The 26,831-nt window shown below is 41.8% G+C and overlaps 2 protein-coding genes across 2 annotated transcripts; both read right to left on the bottom strand.

The window, feature by feature from the left end:
- Positions 1 to 3,711: 3,711 nt before the first annotated feature.
- On the bottom strand, positions 3,712 to 20,855 carry carm1 (coactivator-associated arginine methyltransferase 1). The gene is made up of 16 exons (XM_026165979.1): positions 20,629 to 20,855; positions 14,564 to 14,689; positions 12,208 to 12,314; positions 11,602 to 11,706; positions 11,370 to 11,480; positions 10,922 to 11,099; positions 10,597 to 10,687; positions 9,723 to 9,804; positions 9,477 to 9,562; positions 9,309 to 9,398; positions 9,075 to 9,212; positions 8,755 to 8,844; positions 8,525 to 8,637; positions 7,264 to 7,341; positions 6,791 to 6,859; positions 3,712 to 6,704 (listed from the first exon to the last, which is right to left on the bottom strand). The coding sequence occupies exons 1-16, from the start codon at positions 20,768 to 20,770 to the stop codon at positions 6,565 to 6,567; spliced, it is 1,746 nt and encodes a 581-aa protein (XP_026021764.1). The 5' UTR covers positions 20,771 to 20,855; the 3' UTR covers positions 3,712 to 6,564.
- Positions 20,856 to 22,423: 1,568 nt separating this feature from the next.
- LOC113021395 (guanine nucleotide-binding protein G(I)/G(S)/G(O) subunit gamma-5) lies at positions 22,424 to 25,653 on the bottom strand. Its single transcript, XM_026166043.1, has 3 exons — positions 25,482 to 25,653; positions 23,702 to 23,828; positions 22,424 to 23,579 (listed from the first exon to the last, which is right to left on the bottom strand). Exons 1-2 carry the CDS (start codon positions 25,572 to 25,574, stop codon positions 23,703 to 23,705), a joined length of 219 nt encoding a protein of 72 aa, XP_026021828.1. The 5' UTR covers positions 25,575 to 25,653; the 3' UTR covers positions 22,424 to 23,579; position 23,702.
- Positions 25,654 to 26,831: the final 1,178 nt, after the last annotated feature.

The following is a 26,831-nucleotide window of genomic DNA, read 5'->3' as shown; positions in this document are numbered from 1 at the left end:
GTAAACATTAAATGCACTACAGAAGAGTTTTCTTTTTGTTTTTTGTCTCTGTCCATTTTCTCAATTCTTTCTCATCTTCTCCCATATGGAAAAGATATTTATAAATCTTATCAAGTTTGTATCTGTCTTGTGTGAAACTTGTATGAAAAGCAGACAAGAGTGAAAACAGACATAAGAAACCTTGAAAAATTATATAAATGAAACTTGTATGTTTTGGATACTTACTAATACAATATATGAAAGTAATGAGAAAGTGGCGTAAATCATATAAACCTTACATGATTTGCTATATGAAGCAAGCTAAAGCCGATGCAAGTTTTTCCTATTTCTTTTCCATTTGAGCTTATCAACAAAAAAATGTATGATCGCAACTTTAGCTCATATTTCAAACAATATTTCTTGTGCTGGTAGATTTAGGGTCATCACAGCAGATCATCTGCTTCAAGCTGATTCTATCCTTTGCATCCTCCAAGGTCACACCAACCCTCTGTGTGCTCTTCTTCATTACATCCATGAATCTTCTGTGGTCTTCCTCCTCTCTGACAGTTGTGTCTCGTCTCTCTAACTTTTGTCTCCAAGGTGGAAAAACTGATGAGTCCCTCTGATATGTTAATTTCTAATCCTGTCCATTCTGGTCACTCCCCAATAAAAATCTTAACATCGTCAACTATGCTACCTCCAGCTCAGCCTAATTTTTAAGCCATATTTCGCACCAGGCTTCACTACCATCTTGCAAACCTTCCCTTTCACTCTTGCCATAAACCTCAGCTCAGAGGCAATCCCACCCTAACGTTCAACCCTCCATCATGTCCCTAAACAGGATCACTTCTGGCTCAGAGAAACCATCATGATGGTGGCCTTAAGGCTTTAACATGGGGAGTGCCAAAATGAATGTAATCTTTTATTTACAGCGTGTCTGGACTGGGTGAATGTCCCTCTCCCTCCTCTGTCCAACCAGAAATGTGTATGCAGACTCACTTAAGCCTGCATAAGCCAGCTTAACTAAGAGCTATAGTTGGGTGAATGAAAGCGAAATTGTTTTGTTTTTTAAATCAATAAATAAACTTCTAGACCTCTTGAAAGTACAGAAACAAACAAGGAAACTAGTTCCACAGAAGAAAGACCTGACAGCTAAAACATGTTTCCTATTCCACTAACATCCCTTCCCCCTCAGGTAACCTGCACCCTGAGGGGGAAGTGCTCTGTTAGAACAAGGTACTATGCGATCTTTAAGACAAGACAAGGCCTGATTGTTCAAGATTTCGTATGTGAGGTTTTTAAACTGGATTCTTGATTTAACAGTTAGCCAAATAACACACTGAAGGAAAACTCCTAAAAATGGCTTCATGGATAAAGAAAGTTGGGTATCATCCGTCTAGTGATGAAAGTGTTTGAAGTTTTCTTTCTAACAGGATCATCAAAGGGAAGCACGTGTAATTTTACAAGCAACAGTCCAGAGAGCGTAACTCCATGGAACGTTTTGTGCAACTCCCATTTACATCTATAAACTGTAATCTTTTTGACAGATATGATTCAAACCGTTTCTACTAATCTCTGTTTAAATGTGAGATGCCCTAACTTTACAGAAGGCTTTGGGGGGTTTTTTGTTTTGTTTTTAAAAAAATAGCATTTGGAAAAAGAAAAAGAAAAAAAAAAAAAAAAAAACACCCAACCTTTTTTCCAGACCAGAGAAAGATCTAAATCAGGGGTGTCAAACTCCAGGCCTCGAGTCCTGCACGGTTTTAGATCTCACCCTATGTCAACGCACCTGATTCAAATGATAAGTTCATTACCAGGCTTCTGGAGAACTTCAAGACATGTTGGGGAGGTCATTCAGCCATTTAAATCAGCCGTGTTAGATCAAGGACACATCTAAAACCTGCAGGACACCAGCCCTCGAGTTCGACAACTGTGCTCTAAATGGAGTGCAATCCCAGTTCCACCTACAATTTTATAAATTTAAACGCTTTATGATCTCAGTAAGTACGGCTCTCATCTTTAATTACACCTAGCTACCCAATTGAATTTGGAGTAGCTGGTATTTTTATTATGGCTATTGGAACAGCATTGTACCAGTGAGTCTAGGAGAAACCACCCAAACCGTTGTCCTTAACACTTACCTCAAGTACAAACACCTCAGTGTGGATTTCCTCAATACTGTACCTCTCAAACTCTCTTCATTTTCCCACAGCTTGGCTGAAAACACTTACATATAAACACATGCATGTTCAGAACACTGCTGGAGATTAGAAACATTTGTGAAACCCAAGTTTTTAATCTTGTTTTTAGACCCTTGTTTGGTTTGTAGGCACCACTTGCCCTGAAGGCCTCCCATGAGGTCTGTGTCGCAACCTGCTGTATTCATCACAAAAAACAAAGACAATTCTATTTCTATTTAAATAAAAAACCCTTAGGGGTTTTATGAGCACCCCCAAGGTTTATGAATAAATATCAGCAATCTGACATTACAGTTATTTTCAGCTGGACGCAGCACTGATGACTAATTAGCAACTGCTAGCATACTAGCACCAGGATGGTTGTGACAGAAAGATTTCCTGTGGTGTCCCAGGAGTTCATGGGCCGAGTCACTTATTTGGGGTCAGTGAATAAAAACAGTCTGTTTTGTAAATCTTGGCCACAACATGTTTTTAAATGGAGGATTTCCTGTGGCATTAAACTACAAGCTCATTGGCTAATGACTCAATCAAGCGATGCACCTTCACAGTTAGACCCGCCCTTCTTCACGTATGATTTTGTACACACTCGACTGCACAGGTGGAAATATCGAGGCCTTTATGACATGACAGCTATGTTTTTAACACCCACAGACAATATAAATGTTTAAAATAGCTTAACCAATAAGAGTCCCCCCATTATTTCTTTTGTAAATAATACTCATCATCATGGATAAACTGCATTTTCTTTGCCAATTATCATCAATTAGGACCAATAATATTCAGCTTTCGCCCGACCACTTTCAGACCACAGTATCAGCAGATATCATTGGAAGTACCTCGAAGTTGTCTTCAGCATTACCTCCTGACCCCTTTTCAAATTAAGTAGCAGTGACATTGCCCGTTTTTATACAGGGAAATTATGAAGACAGAGCCATATCAGCAATCTTATGGTTGTTCCTGAAAGCAAGCCAGAATATACTATTCTTAAGTCATGATTCTATGATCAGTTACTTTTTATATTCTATTCTGTTACCAATTTGCCTTGGATATTAGTCGTTTCCATGCGTTGCTCCATAATAGCTGCCTCATGGCGTCATTTAAAGGTTTAAAGGGTGCCTACTGGGACATCAGTGACTAATGTACCCATAAAGCAGGAATCACTTAGCAGTCTTAAGCACAGTGGCTTCTTTTAACTGTGTCTGGAGCAGACGAGTCAATGTCAGACAGTGAGAAAGGTGTTATTACTAGTTGGTGAACACAAATGAGAGAACATGACAGTGAGTCTTCCTCATACACTTCCATGGTCAAAGTGGATGCCACTATGACTACACAGAGCAATGAATCCATGACAGAAGAGACACGATGGCTATAGAGCAGCTACAACATGGTAAACATCTGTTGTATCCACAGTCTATTTAACAAATTAAAGTACTACAACACCTGACTCCAGGATGGTTTTGAAACATTTCCACAACATTTAATTTGCGCTTTTTTCCTTGTTTGCTTTTTTTGTGAAATAAAGAAAAAATATATATCAAGAAAACAAAAAAAGTTATTCCTACAAACAGACATTTTTCCCCCCTCAGCACTCCTACTAACTCAAATTCCAATAGTTGTGACACTGGAAGCAATGCATAAATGTGTCAGTCTTTCTTTCCTTGACTGATAAAAAGGGGGTGTGGGCAGGGGTGTGTGTGTTGGGGCAATGATATGTTGGAGGTCATACACATTGAACAGACGAGGAGAGAGGCGTACCGGCCCCTTCTCCCTCGCCTTGTCATTGAAGTCTACTTGTGACAGTCTCACAGTCTCAAAGGGAGGTTGGGAGGAGCGTCAGGCAAAGGAAACAAAGATGTAAACTAGGACGTTGCCGGTCCGGCACAGCTTTTCTTTTCCCGCTAGCCAGCTGGCTGCATCCTGGGTCATTGGTCTTTACTGGTTCATTCTCCAAATCTTCCTCCAACTGCACCAAAGCAATCTGGCTCAACAAATGCCTGACTGGCAAGAAGCTGCTGCAATTTATTCTGATTTTTAAAAAAAACCTTCTGGGTGCAGAAAACATGAGCAGCAGCAGAAAGTGCATTTCATATTTTAGGCTGACAGGGCTGAAATGTTCTAGCTTCTCTATGGCTGTGCGATCCGTCACCTTCCATGTTGGGTACAAGAAACAATCAAATCTTCCACAAGTCCCTAAAGAGACATGGCAAGCAGCTAGCAGCTATTTGGCAACCACAGACCAACAAAAGCCAAAATTTGGTGGCAGCCAAAAATAACTCTAACAAGAATAAAGCTGACTACTATGACAGGGCCGTAATTACAGATCGATGTGGATGAGTGAACTGCTGTAAGTTTATCATCTCCTGACCATCTATTACTACTACCACCACTGTAAGTGTCGTACAGTTCACGCACTGATCAGAAACCCTTTCATATCGAGCTGGAGCCGTTTACAGTGGTGACAAACATGTTCATCTGGAATGGGAAGAACCCTACAGGATCAAACAGGTCATCAGCTCAAATACAGATTTGCCTTAAAACTCTGATTTAAAAACATGAATTTCAATGTGTGAACTTCATGCTAAATTCAGTTGTATAACACGAAATAAAGACTGGACCAAAAAAAAAATCTTCCTGCAACTCCTCTAATGGTGTCTTGTTGAATTTTTGTATTCACTTTGGACGGTGGCAATGCCACAATGAAGACAGAGCTGGAAATGTCCTGTGCAGACACAGCATCCTACTGCTGCTCGTCAAAGCATCCGATTCCTCAAGTTTTATTTTCCTGTGATTTTCCTCAAGATATTAAATCCATCTAAGACACCTACTGTTTTTAGAAGGTGTGAGTCGGTAATCTGAACAGTTCTACTGCTTCTTAATATGAAAAACAGGAAGTAGAATAAAGTGGTATTATGCAAAGATGAGGTAAGTTAGCATCCCAACTTATCCCATCTGCAACACCAATATTTCAGCTACTCATTCTTTCAGAGTCCGTGGGTAAGTAGGACTCTAACCCTAACAGCACGCGCAGCCACACTGAATGGCACACAGGAGCATTTACTGAAAAGCCCCAACCATTCAGTCGCTCTTTTCCATTAACCCGAGGGCATCTTCAAGTTTCCTGTTCAGATATTAACCACAGTGAGTCATCTTATAAGGCCTAGTAACATTTACGCATCACTTATATCATCACACAAGTCTCAGTGTAGTCACATTTACTGATAGAAACACACACGGTTACAACTCTGAACGTCCTAAACAGCAGCGCGCACACAAAAAGGAGACTCGCTTCTGACTGACAACAGCAGAGACCCAAACATTTAGAAATGGGGTCAAATTCCACCAGAATTAGTGCTGGCTACACGTGCGGGCAACGCTGTGTACATATTGTGGATTTGTCTGAATAAGACGCTGAACAACATTAACGGAAAGGTAACCTGTCTGAATTGGAGAATGCCATCATTTTAAAAGACTGGGGATGTCAACAAACAGCAACTTATAGCAGACACTGAGACGCTCCGTTATCATGACTCAGCATGGAAGGTGATAGAGCAACACCAATGCTTCCAAGCAGAACTCTGAGGGTCAGCCTGTCCAAGCCACGAAAAAAACAAAACAACAAAACACAAAAAAAATATTTCTACTCCTCTGGGTGCCAAGACTTGTAGATGGCTTCAGTTTGTGATCCATCCTCCTCCGCCTAAACCCAAACTGCATGAGTAGGAGTAAGCAAGATGCCATTTGTTTAATAATTTGAGGGGGCTGTTTCATTCGGCACAGCTCAGTCTCTGGGGAAGTGTGGAGGGAACATGGCTGGATCCAGTATGAAAATCTAAGGTGGCACCTGTAGAGACGCAGTGATGATGATCATGATAACAGTGTCCTACTGCACAAGTGAAAAGCTTCAGCATCACTGGTGAGGAAGTGTGGAGAACCACGGGAGCGGACCGATGTTGGTATCTGACAACAAGCGGATTCTTGAGGAAAGACAAACACTCGCAGGGTCATGACATCTAAATAATGAGCTATAAAGAGAAAATAAGGGAGGTGGAGGGATTGAAATACATATCGAAGGAGGGTGGAAACCCAGGGAGGTCAGATGATAAACTTCTGTGCATCTCAGATGATACAGTCCCAGTGAGGGAGGGGGAAAAGGAAGGCTTCGGCTTTCGGAAAGACAAGAGTCTGGACGGAAACGAGAGTTTTCAACGGTTCATCTAGCGATGATTCAACAGAGCAGAAAGAGGGTGTCGAACAAAAAGGAATCTCCAGCACAGAGCTGGTTTTGGTATACTGGTTTTGGCTGCAGTTGGTGATCAATCTGGGTTGGGGAGGGGAAGGGGGATTCTTCTCATGCGGGGGCATAGGAGGTCTTTGCGAGGTCTTCGTCTTAACTGCCATAATGCATGGTGTTGCTAGGGATGACCATAGGTGAGGCCATGGAGATGGCAGCGCCCCCCATGGTGAACTGGTTGGTGACAGGATAGTAAGTACCGCTGCTACTGGGGCCGGACTGACCCGTAGTGGCTCCTGAATTGGAAACAAAGCATAACAGTCAACGTTCACACTGAGAAGACTTGGACAGTAAACTTGTGTTTGTGGACCAGTGGGCTTACCCTGGACAATTCCTGTGCTCATGATTGAGCCCATCCTGGAGTGGGTATGATTTACAATCCCTGTGTTCACTGTGACCAATCAGAGATGAAAGCACTGTTAAAACCAAGTAGCATCGGGAGTGACAAACCATTTCACCAGAGCAATAAACGCATGCCACATCAGCTGCTTTACAAAAATCTGCAGTAATTTGGGTCCCATCACAGACTATAAGCTGTATTCTGATGTAAACATCAGAAATATCACTAAAATCAAAAGCTAAACTATAACTGAGTACTTTCAAACGTTTTCAAACTAAAAGCCCTTTGATGTTGCTCAGAGGAGCCGAAACAACAGAGTGGGGTTAAAAAAATAAATTAAAAAAACAGCATTAAAAGAGTTAAGTGTGATTTGATGAGCTTGAATGTCAGTGTTTTGAGGACTAAAGATGCACTCCAGTAACAGTAAAATGATGATTTTCAGATGAGATTCATACCCAGGGGGATGAGGTTGTTGTGAGACACTGACGGGCCGCTGCCGATGACTGTGCTGAGGTCATAAGCTGCGGGCATCCCTGAAGAAAGAGGCAGCAAAGAAACCCAAAAAACAGCATTTACTATAAACCGTCAAAAAAAAACAAACAAAAAAAAACACTCTTTGGGGTTGGTTCCTGAACACATCCAGAGTGGAAGTGATCTTAAAATGTGATGCCGGAGTTGGTAAGCAGTTAGTGATGCACCATGGCAGGAAGTCCTTCTACTGCAGGGCCGCACTGTACATTTGGAAGTTTAACTTTTCAGACAGGATGTTGTTGCTGTTCATTCCTCATAAATATTTTAGAACAAACTGTTTTAAACTAACATTCAACCTTTAAAAACAAACAAACAGTCTATTAGCATATGTTGCTAGTTTAGCTGTAACCTAGCATTTCCTCTTGTATCTGCACAGTTACAGCTGGAAAAGCTGGTGCTGACTACAAGGCATAACTCTGGACTTCAATCTAGCTCCAGGGCAAAGTGAGTCACACCTGGCTATGTCCATCATTATATACAGTCTTCTTCCCAGGTTCTCAGAAACTTGAGCTAATAAAGCTATAGAATAGATGTGCATGAAATTTCAGGCATGTGTACTATAATAAATGCATGCAGACTGGTTTTTACACTGGCTCATGTTTGAACTGATTTAGTCTTTCCTGTTTCTACATTGGAGTTTTGCTACTAAAGCGGACGTTTGTGGAACCGCTTCACTTACTTCCAAGAAGCCCAGAGAAGAGGACAAATCTGAAGAACCGCTGCAGCTACACTACTATACAGAACAACTTCATCGCTTGACCATCGTGTTTCAGCTGCTGGTCTTCATCGCTGTCATCATGATTAGTGAGCACCATCCAATGCATTTAATTCTCAGTCCTGCTTTGTTCTAACAGGTAACTATATTTGTTGTTCTTTGGTCTCTGTGTGGCAGCACGGTGGTCTTTCTGTTTGCAGTTTGTTCTCCCCGTGTTCGCGTGGTTTCTCTCTGGCTTCCTCCCACAGTCCAAAGATATGCAGTTAATGGGGTTAGGTTAATTGGCCTAAATTGCCCAGGTGTGCCTGTGAGTGCGAGTGATTGTCTGTCTCTCTGTATTAGCCCTGCGACAGACTACCTGTCCAGGGTGTACTCTGCCTCTGCTCTAAGACAGCTGGGATATGGAGAATGGACATACCACGCCATGTCTGAAGTATTTACTTAATCTAGCAGTGTCTGAGTGTGTTCACCTGATACAGCCATCCCCTGACTCATGTTGTAGGCTGCCCCTGTGTTCCACATGTTCTCAGACGGGGAGGTGTAGTGTGAGCCAGGAGGGGGGTTGGGGGTAGTGCCTGTGTACCTGCACATAGATAAAAATAGATATAAGAAGTTAGAGAAGACTGTTCACCGACACCAGACACTGTGTCAATAGTGCAAAGCAGATTGGCTGTGTTTGCTGTGGTCAGGATAAACTCACCTGAAAAAGGGGTTCTTCAAGTCCAGGAGGTTGCTGGACTTTGATCCTGTCTGGTCCACCTGGGCAACAATACTGATGTCGTAGCTTTGTCTGTTAAGAAGTAAATATTGAGACTAATTATCATCAGAATAACATGATTAGCATGCAAGCAAGGTTCCTGGAGTGGCCACTTAAGGCATGCTCCCATGTTGATGCCCAACTTCAGCTAGGAAATGAACAGGTTTCCAAAACACGACAACAGGGTTTGCTGTGACGTCAAAGCTTATGCTACAGATTTGGGTGAATGAAACTGTAGTTTTCTTGCATTAATTCTAACATACCTCTTGTTGGCCACCAGCAGCGCAGTGCCGGACAAAGTGTCCCCAGCCTTGGTGAAAAGAGGAGACTGCAGGAGACAGCGCACCTGGTACCAGTGAGTGAGAGGCTCTGTGGGTGCTGTGGATAGCCACACTGTCATCCTACAGGAACACAAATAGATTGATGTTTAAGGACAAATCTGGCGCACGTCAAAACTTCTTTAGCTTCAACACACTCACGCAGACTTCCTGACTTACACTGATCCAATAAAAGCCACGTCAAACCAGAAAGCCAGGCCGTGCACCAGGCCCGAATGCATCATGTGGAACTTAAAGGGAATCTCTATCCTGAAAGCAAAACCATTTATCATTTATTAGTAGACACTCCTAAAGTAATCACAGACACACATTAAACTGGACACACACCTGTAAAGATCCTCTTCTTTGGCCTCCAGGAAGTTGACTGTGTATTTGACTGACTTGGCCATCAGAATACGGATATCAAACGTGTCCTGTGGGGGGAAAGAAATCTGCTTTCACACAACTCTAATTTCTACAAAACACTGCGCCCACAAAAAGCCAATTAAGAAGTCGATATTACCGTCAGATCGCTTTGCTCGTTTGTTCAATTCTGATCTTAAAATCCTGCACATGCATGCATGCATTACTTACCACAATTGGCTGGCGGAAATACTCGTCCACTGCTGCCCCCCGCAGGGCAGAGAGGTCTACACCGTGGAAGGAGGGCTGGTACCTGAGGGGACAGGAAGAAGTGTAGATTCCCACTTTTAGATTGCTTGATTCCTGCCTCAGCAATAAAAATGGCTCACCAACACACTTGACCCTGCAGGAGTCTTAGTGTATTTTAAAATGAAGCTGAATTCTGAGTCATAAAAAGCACACGCACCAATGCACATGCCAATGAATGTAAGTAAACAAGAGCAATAAAAATCAAATCATTAGCTCATTTTGGGCAGCGAGTACTCCTGCAAGCCCAACATGACATCATCATTTAAAAAACAAAATCAACAACAAAAACCAAGTACATTTTGTATTTAGGGACACACCTCTCCAAGGATCTACTGCTTCTTAAACAGCCGAAACCGGTTTGACGTCAACTCGACAACATTAGCATCGACTCTGATTGCGTCCTACACTCACTCGTGCCTACTGTTATCACGCTAGTTTGCATGACTCATACCTCTGAGTGCGATAAACACCTTTGCACGCTGCTGAAGCACCAACTCCCTCGCTGATGCAAACGGTCAGATGATTAAGATTAAGATTTCGAACGTAATGACCAACATTTTGAACAATACTCCGCTCTCATAACAGAAACAAATGAATAGTTAAACTGCCAGCAGAGAAGAAAGAAGAAAACTGCCTTTACTTGGAGCTCAGATGCATGAAGGAGTTTCTCAATTTGATAAGGCATTAAAAAGACATTCATGCATAGAAAAGCTTTCTAACCAAATGAATCCGATGAAGAAAACAATGACGCTGACCCAGAGAACCTCCTTCGTTCCCTCCCTCGTTCTGTTCTTACCAGAAGTTGGCTTTGGTGAACTGCTCCATGTACAGCTGCTCATCTGTGAAGGGGGCCAGGTGGACATCTCCAATAGTGGGGAACATTTTACCTGAAACACCCGCACCGATGAAGACAGTAAGCAAAACTCGTGTTCACGTATCTTCCACCACAGTGCAAGATTCTTCTAAACTGACATCAAATGATTTGGAACACCAAAGCCTGTGGATATCTGACAACATGCAGAACTCGCCAGAAGCAGCTACTGTCACTAATCTGTGGCTGTCTGCAGTCTCAGCCTCCATTCTAACATTTCAAGTACATCTCTTGTTCTTCCAAGACTCACCATTAGGTTTGAGGAACTTCTTAGCATGCAGGTAGCTCTCCAGCATGCGCTCATTGAACAGCATGTAACCCATGGGCTCTGAAATGATGATGTCAACTTGCTCCGGCAGCGTCACCTCCTCTACTTTGCCCGGAATGACGGCCACACGCTCCCCCAGACGGTTGCTGTTCACCAGCACCTGCAGCACAACACAACAAACACATCATCATTCAAAAAGCTGGATTTAGCTTGTCTGATCTAAAGTTAATGTGGACTGTCCAGACAGCCAGAGCTCACAGCTGTTACATTTTCAGCAACAGCGAGATTCCCACAGCTCAAACAACATCACCTGAATTTAAAACATTTAGTATAGTGTTTAGAATGGATCGTAAACAGTGAGAGGCTGTGCATCCAGTGAAAGCATAATCAGAGGTAGGTCACTGATCTCAGCATGAATCTGTGTGTGTACCTCGGCGTGCTGTGCCATGGTGCTGGCCTCTACAGCGTACACCTTCCTAGCTCCAGCTTGAGCTGCAAAGAAAGAGAGGATTCCCGAGCCACAACCCACATCCAGCACCACCTGGAGAAAAGACAGCACACAGTCACAGCTGCAGGACAACACTTTAGTCTGTACTTAATGTAAACCAGCTGTTTTCAAGCATCTGTCAGCCTTATCAAATAGCACATATTCAGCTCGCTACCTTGTCCTTAAAGTCAGTGTGGTTCTGGAGAATAGCCCGCTGGTAAGTCCCTGTCCGAACATAGTCCTGCATCATGTTCTGTTGCTGCGAGAGGTAGCCATAAAACTGCAGAAACACAAACACAAGCACGCTCATGAGTTTGGACTTTTGGCACTTTGACTTGAGCTCAATTTGCAGTTTTAAAAAAAGAGAAACAAAGTTAATCTTCTTTAAGTTTCTTAAAAAAAAGATAAGTAAATAAAAGGACCAGCTCAGACATAAAGCACCCAAGTTTGTGCTGGGATCTGTAAACAACCAAACCAAGCGGCTTCTCAACAGATGGATGCTTGCAGGTAGAAGTGCTACAGAGCCCTTTTAACTCCTCCTGGAGCTGACTTGCAGCTACTTTTAAACACAAAGTAGTTCAGATGGTGCCCAAAAAAACAGAAGCAGGCTTCATTCTGACTGAATATTCCTGTAATGAGCAGTCTATAAATACTCAGCCAAGAACAAAGTAAGCGTCATTACTGCAGTGTGTTTAAAAGGAAATGTGGATTCAAATTAGTCAGGAGATAATTCAAGAGTCCCAAAATTATGTGAGAGTGTGTGAGAGTGTGTGACAGTCACCTGGAAATACTGTACAGCAGAGGACTCCTCTGTTCTTTCACTGAAGACAGATTGCTCTCCAAGATGCCCACGACAGTTCTTCAGCACGTTATAAAAAGACTGAAAGTCTGAAGCGAAGCACAAACACACCGTAAGTTGGTTTTGTTGAGCTACACTGCAGTTTAATCCTTTTTCTCTTCCTGTGCTGTCAGCTGTAAACAGTTTGGTTTTCTGTCCTCTCGTGCTGGGAAACAATATTAAATCATGTGCAACAACTGCAGCTTAGGTGTAACAAATACATGATTAAATAATTAAGTAATTCAATATCACAGTTTTAAGATTTAAGTTTGCATTTCACAAGCATAGATCATTTTTTTAAACTGCCATGTCCCACATACCTTGGTGTGTGTCTCCATTAATCATGAGTGGGTCTACCTCCTCCTCAGTGCACACAGTATTAGCATTTTTAACACATATCATGGAAAATGCACCAATACTGATGCATCCAACAATCACAACATTTCCTTCTTTTTCTGCTTCCTTTGTGCATTTAGACGACTTTTTGTTCAAGGTGAACACAGAAATCTCAATTAATCGCGCGCCTTGAGGCAGCTGTTGTGATTTGGCGCTATATAAATAAAATTGAATTAAATCTCAATTTATTCCCAAATAAAATAAAATTAATAAATAAACAAAAAGCACTTCATTTTTTCAGCATCTGTCAGCTTGATGGCAGTGGCTGCTATTTTTCCAATGTCATCAGATTTGTGGCAGTAGTGAGAAGGGGCATATGCACAGGCACACGTGAGCATGTGTGCGTCCAAACGGAGGTATAGAAACACATTAAATATAATCTTTGCCAACAGCACCCCGTTCATCTGAACATGTATCTGTCAGAGTATAGCCAATCACAAGCACAGATGAGTGTACTGCCTGTGGGAAAAATGTGAAGCTGTTAAATCCATAAAGCAGGTTGAAAGTAACAGCTGCTGACAACGCAGCCCTGTGTGAGTGTGTGCGTGTACATGTTTAGACAGCTTAGTGAGGACAGAAAATGGGCGTGCAGCTATATTAGTGGGGACCAACAGTCACTTATGGGGACAAACTGCCCTTCCCTGTGAGTTTGAAAACATTTTTGAGGCTCAAAATGTGGTTTTAGTGTCAGGGTTACAGTTAGGTTATGGTTACGTTTAGGCTGAGGGTTAGGACTAGGCATTCATTTTCATGGTTGGGGTTAAAGTAAGCAGCTAGGGAAAGCATGATGTCAATGAGATGTCCTCACTGAGATATAAAAACATGTATGTGTGTGTGTGTCTATAGTAGTATTATAAAAATGTGTGTTTTAAGCGTTTGACTAAGACTGATAAAGACCTCCAATATCAACAAAGATTAGCCTGTTTGAAGCGTGGAAAGAAACCTGGCAAAAATACTGACTAATTAAGTTAACTTAATATGAATATCGCAACGAATGAAATGTGGGACAATCGGATCTGATGAGTATTTCATTAAAAGGCATCTTTAGTTTTTATTCTTTCAGTTGCAGACTGGGGGGTGTTTAAGGGTTTGAGTAACAAATAAAAATAAAGAGAATCCAAACCAAGGCTTTGTCTACGTACACATCTGACATGAGGTCAGCAAGGACAGTATAGTTGTCCTGCTTTAGGATCATATATTAATGTTTACAGAAAAATATACTTGTTGTAAAACTGTTTGCAGAAAAAATAAATAAAACAGGGAATAAATTTGGGTGTAAGAATCTACACTTATGCTCATCAGAGAAACAGACACTCTCCTACACTCCCTGCAGAGGTCTGAGGAGCTTTCCAGGAATGGTGACACAATTTTCATTTAACAGATAAACAAACACTATTTTAACTAATAACACTCAAATGACTGCACTGCTCCTGAACACACCGTTGACTCAGTGCAAACTGTAAACAGTGTCCTGCAGGTGATAAAAGCAGGCTGTCATGAGATGAGTATTTGACTTTGTTGTTAACAAGCTGCACCACACCCCAGAAACAGCTCACCATCATCAGCTCCATAAAACTCCAGACACAAAAAACCCTTTCAGAGAGTTGACATATTCTTGGCTCCAAACTTGTATAAAATGCAACGTGTAACAGTCTTACTGTGGTGGGGTGAACGGTGCTTATATTGCACGTTTCTACTCTACTACAAGCTTCATTCACTTACTCACACTCACGCACTTTTTTTTCCTATTACTAAGCATTGCAGTGAGGACAGCTCAGGGTTCAGTATTGTGCCCGAGGACATTTTCACATGCCAACTGGAGCAGCCTGGGATCAACCTACCAACTTTCCAACTGGTAGACAACCCGCTGTACCTCCTGAGCCACAGCTGCCTGTGTGTTTACCTGTAGGTGAGGAGAACTGCAGCAGCACACTGTTACAGCCCAATGTGATGATGAATGACTGCTTCCCCACGCGACTGCACTCGGTCTCCCTGGAAACCGAACATTTGAACACGCTCGCCTCGTCTCCTAGAAAGAAAGGGAGAGAGAACAGAAAGAGTTTATACTTATCTTTACCAAAATATAAACAAGCAGCGAGGTGATGCTGCTTAAACTCTGCTGGTGGTTAAAAGCAGCGAGGGCTGAGATCACAGCATGTGAGTGCCAGAGTGCTGAAGGAGGGTAGCAGAAGAAAGCACAATGACCACAGCTGATATCCCAAATGTCTCATGTTATTAATGACCAGGAGGCCTGCACCACATATCATCTGGGATAATACCAATGTAGATTTTTACGCTGTATAAATAAGTCCGATATGATTGCTATAACAATGGCATATATTTATGTTCCCTAGTGTGGCAATCACAGGCACGTCTGAGAGCAAGAGACACATGTCAGTCTCTGACAACTTAGGAAGGTTATGAAGGAGGAGATGCTAGTAGTTGGATACGTGCCACCTAGATGTAAACAATGACTCCACCAAGTGTCTATGACATTTGTATACACCACATAAAAACAATCACAACAATAAGACAATATGTAGCACAATATGCATCTCAGGGATGATTTCGGGGACACCAATTTGTCAACCTGTGCGCAGCTCATGTTCACAAATTTGAAATAAAGGATTGTTCATCAAAAACAGGTCCAAACTAACGGGGACAATAGTCATTGTGGTGTTTAGGACAAGATTTGCTCTCTTACACCATTTAATGAAAGATTCAGGAACTGGACAGTGCTCATCCTCTCTATCGTATAAGAAGCCCACTAAAGCCAATCGAGAGGGCAGCAAAAATTCTCCTGCCACAGCTGATGAAAAGTCAACAAAGAAATAAATAAATCTTAGCACGACTCCTGATGAGTATGTACTACATGCAGCAAAGTTAATATAGCATCTTCCACCCCATGCTGTGTCACTGCTATTGCACTATAATGCTGGTGTTGGCACCTTGTCTCAGTAGGTTCACACTTAAAATGATTGGAAAAGGAGGATAGAAGAGACCTGGACACAGTGCAGTCTTAGTTTCCTTAGTCCGGCTCAAACAGGCTGCAAGAAGATCTCTGCAAGAGCTGAAATTTACTGATTTGCGTATATTTGTATGTGTACACAAAACAACCGGAACACAAGTCGGAACTACCTTGTTGACATCATTGTTAAAATGCAACGTTTTACCTGTATCCAACTGCTGGGTCTAAACTCAGACCCCGCTGTATCCAGGACTTATTCCCGTGAAAGAAAAACAAGGCAACAGCGATCGATCGTTTCACTTGCAAGGGAGGCCTCGTTGATGTCTACCACGAAATGCCCCCAAATCCGGCCTCCTCTCGCTGCCTTTTATTGAGAAACAGTTCACACAAAACACATCACAGCAAAGCAACGCCCACATGGTTCTAAGACAAGGCATTGTATGTATATGTGTGAACTTCTGTAAGAGTGTGTGTGTGTGTGTGTGTGTGTGTGTGTGTGTGTGTGTGTGTGTGTGTGTGTGTGTGTGTGTGTGTGTGTGTGTGAGAGAGACCTCCTGCTGACCAAAGGGTCATAAAAGCACAAGAAACAAATCTTCCAGACAGGGTGTATCTGCAATAAGACACTACAGCCCCCCACCCAGAACCTCGAGAATCTGGGAAGGGGGACAGTGGAACTCCTTTCATCAGAGTTGGCAAGCATAAAAAATGACAACATTTAACAATTCACTCTAACACCAACACTTTATTGACGATGTCTAAAGAGACTAGAAAAAAAACAAAACTGAGACTAGCTCTCCTGGTTGCGTGTAGCCATCTGTGGGCTGATAAGGGAGGAAGTGTGAGCTTGAGCTGCCTTTGGTTTTGTTAACGTTATAGAGCTCTCAGGATGTGCTCCTAGATGCACAGGTTAAATTAACTGGTGCATCCTAAGAACACCCAATGATTTCTATTAAGAAATTCCTTCTGAGCTTTTGTTTCAGTTGTCAAAAAGTTGATTTTACTTACTCTTTACCACTGAGGTCAAAGTGGACAATAAAGGTGTTTCTAGAATATTGCTTTCTTGTTGCTGGGCTGGCATTCTGCCTCGGTCCATTTATAGTCTGTCTTTAGAATTTATCAGGACTAAAAGTGTCTGATAAAGGTGTGAAGACTCCTGTAATGTGTTTACTGTTACAGAGGAAATACACGACCAAGACAAAAAGCTATTTTAAAAATCAGAACATACTCCATCAATATAGCAACATAATACGCTCATACTCTACTATAACTGACTAAAGTTCATTATGACCATTTTTCATTTCATTTATTTCATACTGAGAGCGCTTAGTCTTTTATTTTAGCCTGAGGGTACAGTCAGCCTGCACCCTCATGGGCCTCGAGTCAAAACATCAGACTGGAAGAGCCCAATACATTTCTTTCAGTTTCTCAGTCGTCTATCCTGTCAGGTAACTGAGCAGAACGAAAAGCAACTGCTTTGCTATGAAACAGTGGTTTAGTGCAATGGCATATTTTGCTCTTTGCAAGAATGAACGATTGCATGCTGACAACAGCAGAAAGGATACCAGGACACCGAAGCATAAACTTCTATTTTCTGAGGTTTCACATTCACATTTCATTATGAAAAACAGGCCATGTAATAAAAGTCAGGAGGAAGGAAAAAACTGTATAGGGAAGTTCCACAGAATCGTTTCTGTAAAAGTGCCCAATGCAAATATTCCTCCAGGGCCAAACAGCAGGCCCAGTGTGAACTCATAAAGCAGGCGGAGCTAATCCAGCATCTATTAAAGGATTGAGACCGACACTTCAGATTTAGAGACATGCATCTTCTGGGAGAAAAGCCAGCCAAGCATGTCGGTGAGTTCTCTTCTCAACCACTTAGACTACAAAACAAATGATAAGATACCTTTTTAAAAATGTGAGAAATTACCCGTCTCAGTACAAAGACAGATGATCCAGGCAGTCCACTGACCAACTGTAGGGGATCAATGGATCACACAGTTCCTATATTGTGAACAAAAGTGTCGATTCTGATCATTTTTGAAATGTCACACATTCAGTCACCTGAAATTGAGGTGACGCAGTGCACTTGTGATGTCATTAAGGCTTTTTTTTTTACGAGCTGGCTTCTGCTAGCCATGACCTACATCTTTACGATCCGTGCAACTTCCCATTAAATGACAACATAAGATAGCAAAGCCCATTTTCTACTAGTACCTACTCAACTACTGTCATTTTCTAGTACCACCTAATGAGTTTGGGGTCACACAGCAACATGACTGAAATTCCTGTGAAATCATTTGCATGTAACACAAACAAAGCAACAATGGACCACACCAAGGCGATGGTACACCTGCTGCTCAGTCTATGGCTTTGTGTCAGACCACAGTGTTGGTTGTTGTCCAGCCGTTTCCCTCATTGCCAGGTTTCAAAAATGGCGGTTTGATTTTTGTGAAGGAGTCACTCTCATGATGCCATTGACTGGCCAATCGGTTGACCCCGGCCGTGCAGGTAGTTGAAAGACAAAAAAAAGCAACTGCTACCCAATGCAAAAGTCGAGCCATGTAGGTACTAGTAGGAACAGCAATTTCAATAAGGCGGCCTCTGTTACATAAACATATGAAGGAGCTCAAGTTCTATAACTTTCACACCGTCCTGCTAACATTTCTCCACTGTTACCTTCATCAATTCAGTGAAAGAAATGAGCCTTCTGTTCTGACAATATCTGGAACTCGCACAAAATGATTGTGCGCAGCTGTCGTCTGTGAGCAGAATTAACGTTGCTTAGTTTTCACTAAGCTGCTTCCTCTCTAGGTCTCCTCTTACTGCCTCACCCACAGTGAGCCTGCACCTGCTCAGCTGTGATGAGTGTGATGATTGTTTATGGGGCTTTACGTCATGGATACATGAACCTGACTGGACAGGAAATGACAATACACAATATGCACATCACTGCATGGTCAGCCAGTCAGACTGCACATCCAGTGTCTATATCTATCTATCTATATTTTTTTTTCATCTATATGGACTTTCAGACTAGCATGAAAGTTAAAGGTTTCTAATTATGACATTTTAAATATATCATTTGAGACAGCAGTCTAAAAAAGTGCAATATTCTTATGTATTTCAGTAAAGCATGAACACTGGACACAGACCTCCCCTCTAAAACATCTTACAGGGATTGTAAGGCTTACTGCAGCACAAGAGACACTTCACTAACAAGTCCTCTGAAAAGTCTTTGGTTGTTCCCCTGTAATGGTGCATTCATGTGGTGCTAAAATTACAGGGAAAAATCTGCTTCACATCTCCAAAAACTGGCATGAATTCCTACCTAAGTCCAAAAAAAAAAAAAAACCCATCTTGGAAAGATTGTTGGAGTTTTGGTACAGGAGCTCCCGAGCTGTCACACACAAAGAGACGACAGATGTTTTATTAATGGTGCTAATGTGTGTATCAAATGACATTTTTATAACAATTAAGTGGTTATATTTCATTAGGCTTTTTCCATTATTTACTAATATTTAATATTTCCACATAGTGACCTGAATTTGTTATAAGAGTTTGTTTTTGTAACGCTTTCCAAGTCAAAGACAAATCAAGTGCTTTTTACATTTAAACTTAAATCACGTGAACCCAGCAAAGAGGGCAGAAGACTTCACCATACAGGAAATCCAAGCATCGGAGGAGCACATGAGTGCAGGGTCTCCAGCAGAGACGAGCCTGCTGGAGAGGATTGGTAAAGCGCCCTTCTTTCCAACCAAACCCCCAGATGTCGTTCTTTCAAAGCTGGTAGACTTCAGACCTGGCCCATTAGTAATGTAAGTGACATCACTTGTGGAAATTTACTAGACTACACACAGCTCCGGAAAGGTCTGCGTTACCCACACAGCAATACTGCCCAACAATTTGAAACAGACTGTGTGTAAAATCAATGACATAAGTTATTTGCGGCAAACCTCGTTAGTTTGTATAACTTGTGTTCTCTGAAAATCATTTTTAGAAGAAAGCTCTACGGTCTGATATTATACACTGAAACCTGGGCGCAGAGTTGTGCTTCTCTTGAACTTGAGCGTGTGAAGCAGAAGGCGAGTCCAGCGCGGCCGTTTCTTTTCAGCGGGACATCCCATTCAACAGAAAAGCCGCGGAGGAGCGGAGCGGCTCTGCTGCTGCCTCCACACGGGAGGGAAGGAGGCGGCGGGACCCGGCTATTGTTCCAGCGAGAACAAAGATAAACGCATAAGTAATGAGGGCCCGGTTTCGTCTTGGCACCTTAAACATTACGAACTTATACCAGCACACAGAGTGCAAGTTTTACAAGGGAACGTGCTGATGGCTAAAATAAAGAGCAGCGATGACGGCGAGTCGTCCCAAGGATTACAACACATCGGAGCGGGTCAGGAGTGATGCCCTCTGCTCTGGGCTCCAAAACAATCGGGAAGGCTAGTCCACGAGCTAAACACTCGAACCCGTCCATCGGGTGTCTCTAGACAACACAAAGTCTATTCGTTTACATATTAATATATTGAACATATTTGTGAGACAAAATACACGTTGGTGAGATAGGAGGGGGAAAACAGGGAGAAAACACAAAAAGCAAATGTGCGGGACGTTGGCGCATCACCGCTGAGGCCAGGCTAGTGGCATTGTTTAACTAGCATTAAAGTACACATTACTTAGCTACCCTGCTTACTGATGCGCTTAAGCTACGTTGCATGTGTTACGTTATACGTTTCCCGTGGTCTTCAAAGCACTGAACTCGTGCGAATGGCGAGAGCTTAAAGTTAGCAACATTAAAACACCTACGGGACGGTGATAAAACGGGGTTTTAAGAGCTTCCTCGTGACAAGCAGAAGGTGGCGACGTGGTCTCTCAAGATGCGTTAGCTTCTCGGCTACTAACGCTGGCAGTTTAGCCTGTAAGCATTAACGCTGCAATAGCATTAGCGGCGCGGCAGTTGAGTCAGGCCGACCATCTGCGGCAACTGCGGAAAAGGGTCAACTCACCATTGGAGAGATTGAGGAGGGCAGCATCTTGTGATGTCTTCACTTCTAACCGCAGCGGCTGCTGCTCTGAGTGCCGCTGTATATCTCCATTCGCGTCTCCAATGGAGAGAAGCCGCACGCCACGGAATACCGAGACCGCCATCTTCGCTCTGGAAGTAGAGACAGATCTGTGGCGCTCACATCCAACCAAGCACTGCTCTCTGCTGGAGGCACACTGGGCACCAACGCGATAAGCCTTTGCAACAGTGCCACCTGGCGGCTAGAAATGGGCATTGCGTAAACACCATCGCGCAATACGGCATGTGAAATCAAATTTTATCATGGAGATTAAAATATATCTATTATTGACGATTTAAAAAAACAAACAAACCTTAAAAACCAAACGAAAACTGTACTTCTGCCCGACACCCACAGCTGGCTATTTGTTTTTAGGGTCTCTTTATCGCCATGTTACACAAGAGCAAACACGGTATCTCACCCCCCCTAACCACCATCGTCACCACCTGCACCCCCTCTCACTCACACACAGACACACGCCGTAATAGTAAAAACAAAACCTTTGATCAGCACCATAGAGATTAACCACAGACAGTAACACATTTTTCTAGCTCAGGTTCTAAACTTACCAGCTTCTTCAACTAGACTAGTACAAGCTCAACACAGATTCAGCCCTACTAATATAACATAAAGACGACTGTAATGACTGTAAGCAGGCAACAGAGAGAAGCCCATTACCTGCAGGTGCTCTCCGACTGTATGGGGTCAGCGCACCACAAAACCACTGAGACTATCATTTCTAGTGGACCAGCTTCTAGATGTATTTGTGTGAGTGCATAGTTTCAACATATAAGAGAAGATAAGATAGAACTTTATTAATCCCTTGGGTGGATTCCTCTGGGAAATTCGGTAATATGAGTGGGCACAGTGTTTCATAATTAAATAACCCATCAGAACTTTATTTTTTAGGCTTTGCTCGAGACCAAAGTCCTGGCCTTGTACTTTATTTGAACATCACTTTTTTGCTTTGGCTTTCTAAACATGATGAACTCCCTGAAAAACAAATTGTTGCATTGTTGAGTTTAACCAATTCATGGGTATTTTCCAAAAATGACCAAGAGCAGGGGCAGGAATTACAAGTAATATACGTATTTCCCAGCATGCATCAGCACTGCAACATCAACACTTCTCAGAAAAGGCACTTATTTTTAATCAATGGAGCATGAACTGATTGCTCGAACATCCGAAATGCAGATTCTCAAGAAGAGCCTGCAACAAGAAAAATAAAGTTCGACTTTGGTTCAGAAGATAGAAGTGCAACTTAAACATACAGCAGAACTCTAATCCAATAATCCAGGTAAGTAAAACCCAGAGAGTTGATTCAGCTCATCTGGACACGTTTTCAGTGAGAGAAACGTGTCATCACTCATCTGAGTTTCAGCTTACTGCAGGTTTCCCCAACCTTCTAAACACTGGCTGATGCACCGTGAGTGACACAGGCATCACAGGCTAACATGGAGCCACAGGCTCAGTTTTAGGCCTGTTAACGTCATGACCACCGATCAATGGCGACGAGTACTATTCATGATAGTGATTCATTAACTCTTGCGTCCGCTTCCCCATTTCCATGATAGCCATTAGCTTTTCACATCCTAAACACTGACCACTACATTATTAATAATGTATAAACATAGTACATCTTCATTTTTTGAAGATATCTTTTGTGCATTTTGTATTACATTTTTAAAAAACGGAGAAAGCAAACGGAAAGGAAACAAAGTACATACAGATTGTTAGGGTAATAATTTAATGTGATACATGCATAGTAGCAATTAAATGACAGTGCAAGCAACAGTAGGTGTAAAAAACACAAGGGCCCATTTCTGGCACATTTCATTACACTGTAAATAAAGTCACCATAAAACATTTGCTGTTCTTTATGTTATGATATGAATTCAAATACATTTTAGAGAGAGCTTTCTGACACAAACTGATGGCTGGTCATTTGTGTAGTACGCTCCGTGTCCAATGAGCTTCATTTATGCTCAGTTAGTTCCTTCATATCTGAATTAACTCGTGGTCATTTTCAGTGGTAAAAATAGATGATTACAGACAGTCAGCTTCTGACTGATGATGGGAATACATGCGTTAAACTCAGTTGTTCAGAAATTGAGTTATATTGAATGTTTTCATCTAGTGCTTGAAAGAATTGACAAAAAATGAATATATAAATAAAGAAATAAAGATTAAACGATTGTTTTACACCTGTTCTGGACATAGACTAAAGATAAATGGAGCCAGTGTGATGTTGCTCAGTGGGTTTGTTTGAAGTTATATTTGGATGAGAGTGTGACATGTTATTTACCAACACTAGCAGTTAGCTGCTCGTAGTGTTAAGTAACATAAAAAAATATTTGAATAGTCTGAGTAAACACATTTATTTCTGTTTTAAAGCAAACTAAATGACATTTGGAGCCAAGTGGTCATTAGAGGAACTTCTGTTTCTTGATTTTTAAAGTCTAGACTCTAAACTCTAGAGTCTAGAGGTTGCTGCTTGATCCTGGGAAACATCTATAAATGGGAATAAACTGCTTAGGTTTGTATTTTAAGGTGTAATTTTCATGGGAATTTTTCTAGTCATGTTGTTTTCAGCTGTGTGAGTTTTCATCCAGTTTAATTCAGTTGTATTTTATTTATATAGTGCCAAATACAATTGCACATCCACTGATAATGACTGTTAAAAATGTTATTCCACAGGTCTTCAAAACAGAAATGCAGAATGCAGAAACACACAAATAATTAAAATAAGATTGGCTAAATGTTTCACCTGAAATCATTATCATTTAATCAACTCCCTCACTGACTAGGTCTTCGTTATCTTCAACAGTGGCAGCGCACATGACAGAAATCCACGTTAGAACAATGAGGAGACTGCCTGAATGCACTCTACGGATCTACAAAGAGAACAAGTAGATTTAGCTCAGAGGGATACATCTTGTGCTCTAATAAATAACAAGCTTATTGTTTAGCATTTCCAAAATTAAAAGAGCACAAATATATATATAAAAACTCATACCTCAGAGGAGGACACATGACTTGGGAGGCCGGAAAGGATTGTCACTGGAGGGCACCCCGGTGAGGAGAGGGTCTTTGTGGGCATTTTGCAAACAGAAGTTTTTCAGTTCTGCAGCAGCCTGAGAAACCTGAAAGCAAGTGTTAGTGTTAACTAATAAGTACTATAACTAAAAGAAGAGTGCTACAATAACTCCTCAGAAATATTCACAGTATGTGATGTGGAGTTTTGGTTGTTTTTGTTTTGTTGGCATATCCCAAATAGCACAGTAAACACAGTGGAGGCCGTGTCACAGTCTGGGGCTGGATTTATCTAATGGTGTTGAGAATCGTATCAAAACTAACAGAATTATGGACACAGAAAAGTAAAAACCAGACTTTGATTTATTATGTAGTACCACTTGTAAAGCGACTGATCAATGAGCCCAAACACACTGCCAACGCAGTAAAAAGGATAGCTAAATAAAACACACTCACACACACTGAAGCTATCATCCTGACAGAGAATGGAACAAAAACCAGCAAACATCCAAAGAAGAACTGTTTTTAGAAAATCTTGGAGAACCTTTCCTGAAGATTACTAATTTAAAAAAAGTACAGACTGTATTGAAGAATAGATGTGATCACATAAAATGTTGATTTTCAAGCTTGTCAGAATTTTACAAACTCTGATTTTGCATTATATAAAAGTGAAGTCCTAGCCAAATATAAATAAGTGAGAGGTGGCTCAGGACTTCTGCACAGTACTGTACATGCTGTCAATAGACATGGAATTGTCATTTCCTTTTCCAATAAATAGGTATTGCACACTTTACTAAGCATACCTGTTCAACTGCTTGTTAATGCAAATATCTAATCAGCCAATCACATGGCACTTGAGGTGCCATGTGATTGCAAAATGCATGTGTAATGCATTTTGGATGTTACACTTTGTGATTTTGCCCACATTTGTTTTGCTTATCAAAATATTTAAAGTTAAAAAACACTGATGCCAGTTTCCATTGCATGAGCTTGAAAATCATCTGCAAGTTGTTTCTGACACAGTGTGAGGTCCTGTTTCATGTGGATTTCCTGTGAGCCCCTCAGCCTTGTGCTTGGTCCCCAATACCCCAGTTTAACACAGAAACCATAAGAAAATGTTGCAAAACTTACAAAACTAACATCACAAATTAAATTCTTCTGTGTGTGTTTTGGTTTTCGGACTGTAACAAATTACAAGAACTTGTCTGCTGAATGAAACTGTTGTGTGATTTCTTTTAATTCACCAAACACAGACACACTTGAAACTGGTCTGACTTCTGTTCTAAAATAAGTAGCCACCCAACAATCAGTCCAGTCACGCAGCACCACAATTAACAAAGCTGCCACTGTGTTTGCTCCTACAGAAAAGTCTGTTTTGCTACCATTTCCACTGCACACCAAGAGATGACACTGTGAATGGCTTTCAAAACACGCTAACATGGGAATGAATAAAATATAGGTTATTGCAGTGGTGTGCGTATCAGGTCGTTTGATGTCCTTTGTGAATGCAGGAATAAATAATTCAATAATTCATTTTAGTGAGTGTATAGGCTGTATACTTTTAACAAGAGCAAACACAGAACACTTATTGAAACACTGAAATAGCTTTTGAATTTTAATGTTCCCACTTTGACGCTAATTGACAGATTAATTAGCTGCGTCGGGCGCCACGTTAAGCTTAGGTTGTGCTTCAGGGCGGGAGTCACGCGCAGGCAGCGGAGTAATAAAGTGTTGAGTTCAGCTGTGAAGCGAGGTGAGCTTACCTTTATCCGGCGGACGCTGGCCTCCAGACGAAGCTGTTTCACTGCCTTCTGAGCGATGACTAAACTGCTGTTGGCGGCGCTGTTGTTCGACATGATTGAATCCAAGTAACAGAGTGAGGGGGCAAGTAGACAACTGCACTTATGTTCCAAGTTTGGGCTGTAGGAAAGTACATCTTCCGGTCCAAGCTTTCAAAATAAAAATCCTGTTCGTGTTCATGACTGAAAAAGTATTTGGACCATTCAGTTAAAATATATATATATATAATACTCCATTATAACACAGTAATAAACTTTCGTTTTCTGACAGTGTTACAAAGTTGCTGCTTCCATGACTAAATAAAACAAAAGAGTGAAATAAAATAAAAATAAAATGACTTTAGGCTCATGTAGGAAGTAAAGACAACACATCACAGAAATTGTAATACAAATTGTATAGAAAAGGTTTAATCTTTAAAAACACACTGTCATGGTCCTGGTTTGGTGACCCAGCCTTTGTGTTTAGCTCTTTAGTTCTGTGTCTTCGGCAGGACATGATCATAGTGCCACCAAGCTTCCCTGGGACACTGACAGAATGTGCTGGAAATTTCCCATTCGATGAGTCTTCTTCCTTACCCAACCAGTAGGTGTGATAGAGGGGTGTGGAGCTTACTCTGTGACATCCTCCAGATATCTGCACAGCTGAAGCACCTGTTCACTTTCAGAGACTCCATGGGTTGACTTCCTTTCTGCTTATTTACGGTCAAGAAATGGTGCTTTATGGGGCTTCATGTAGCCCCTGAGGTAAGGTGAATAGAAACCCACTTGTGTTGCAGTCTTTCCTGCTGGCAGATGGCCTTTCCTAGTCATCCACCAGCCTTTCCCAGTTGTCACCTGTCCTTTTGAAGAGGTCACTGGTTTCCAAGAGTGCTCAGATTCTTTTACAGGCGTGATGTTTCTCCTGCTCTAAGCCTGTGCACTTGCTCTGCCAACAAGGGTCAGCTGCACGGTTGTCAGCTGCACGGTCATCAGCCGGAGGCTAAGAGCATTGGATGTTTTGCTCCCTATCTCAGTACATCTCCCAGTGGCGAGGCAGGGACACAGTTTGAAAACCATAAAATTGTATTTCTGCACTCACAAGGGGATTTCCTGTGAAAGTCACATGCAACAGGTCTTATGTAGCAATGAATCCAAATTTGAAAATTTTGGTGCAAATCATCCCAGTATTTGTATCGGGGCCATCAGTAGTGAGGTTCAGCAGTGATTGTCTTCTGTGCAAAACACAATGGAGGCTATGTCATAGTTTGGGGCTGAAATTTCAGCTAGTGGTGTTGGGGATCTTATCAAAATAGATGGAATTATGGTCACAGAAAA

This window comes from Astatotilapia calliptera, chromosome 4 (assembly GCF_900246225.1).
Source record: "Astatotilapia calliptera chromosome 4, fAstCal1.2, whole genome shotgun sequence".
In the NCBI taxonomy this organism is placed as follows: domain Eukaryota; kingdom Metazoa; phylum Chordata; class Actinopteri; order Cichliformes; family Cichlidae; genus Astatotilapia; species Astatotilapia calliptera.
Note: the sequence above shows the minus strand (reverse complement) of the source record. Positions and strands in the feature narration are given on the sequence as shown.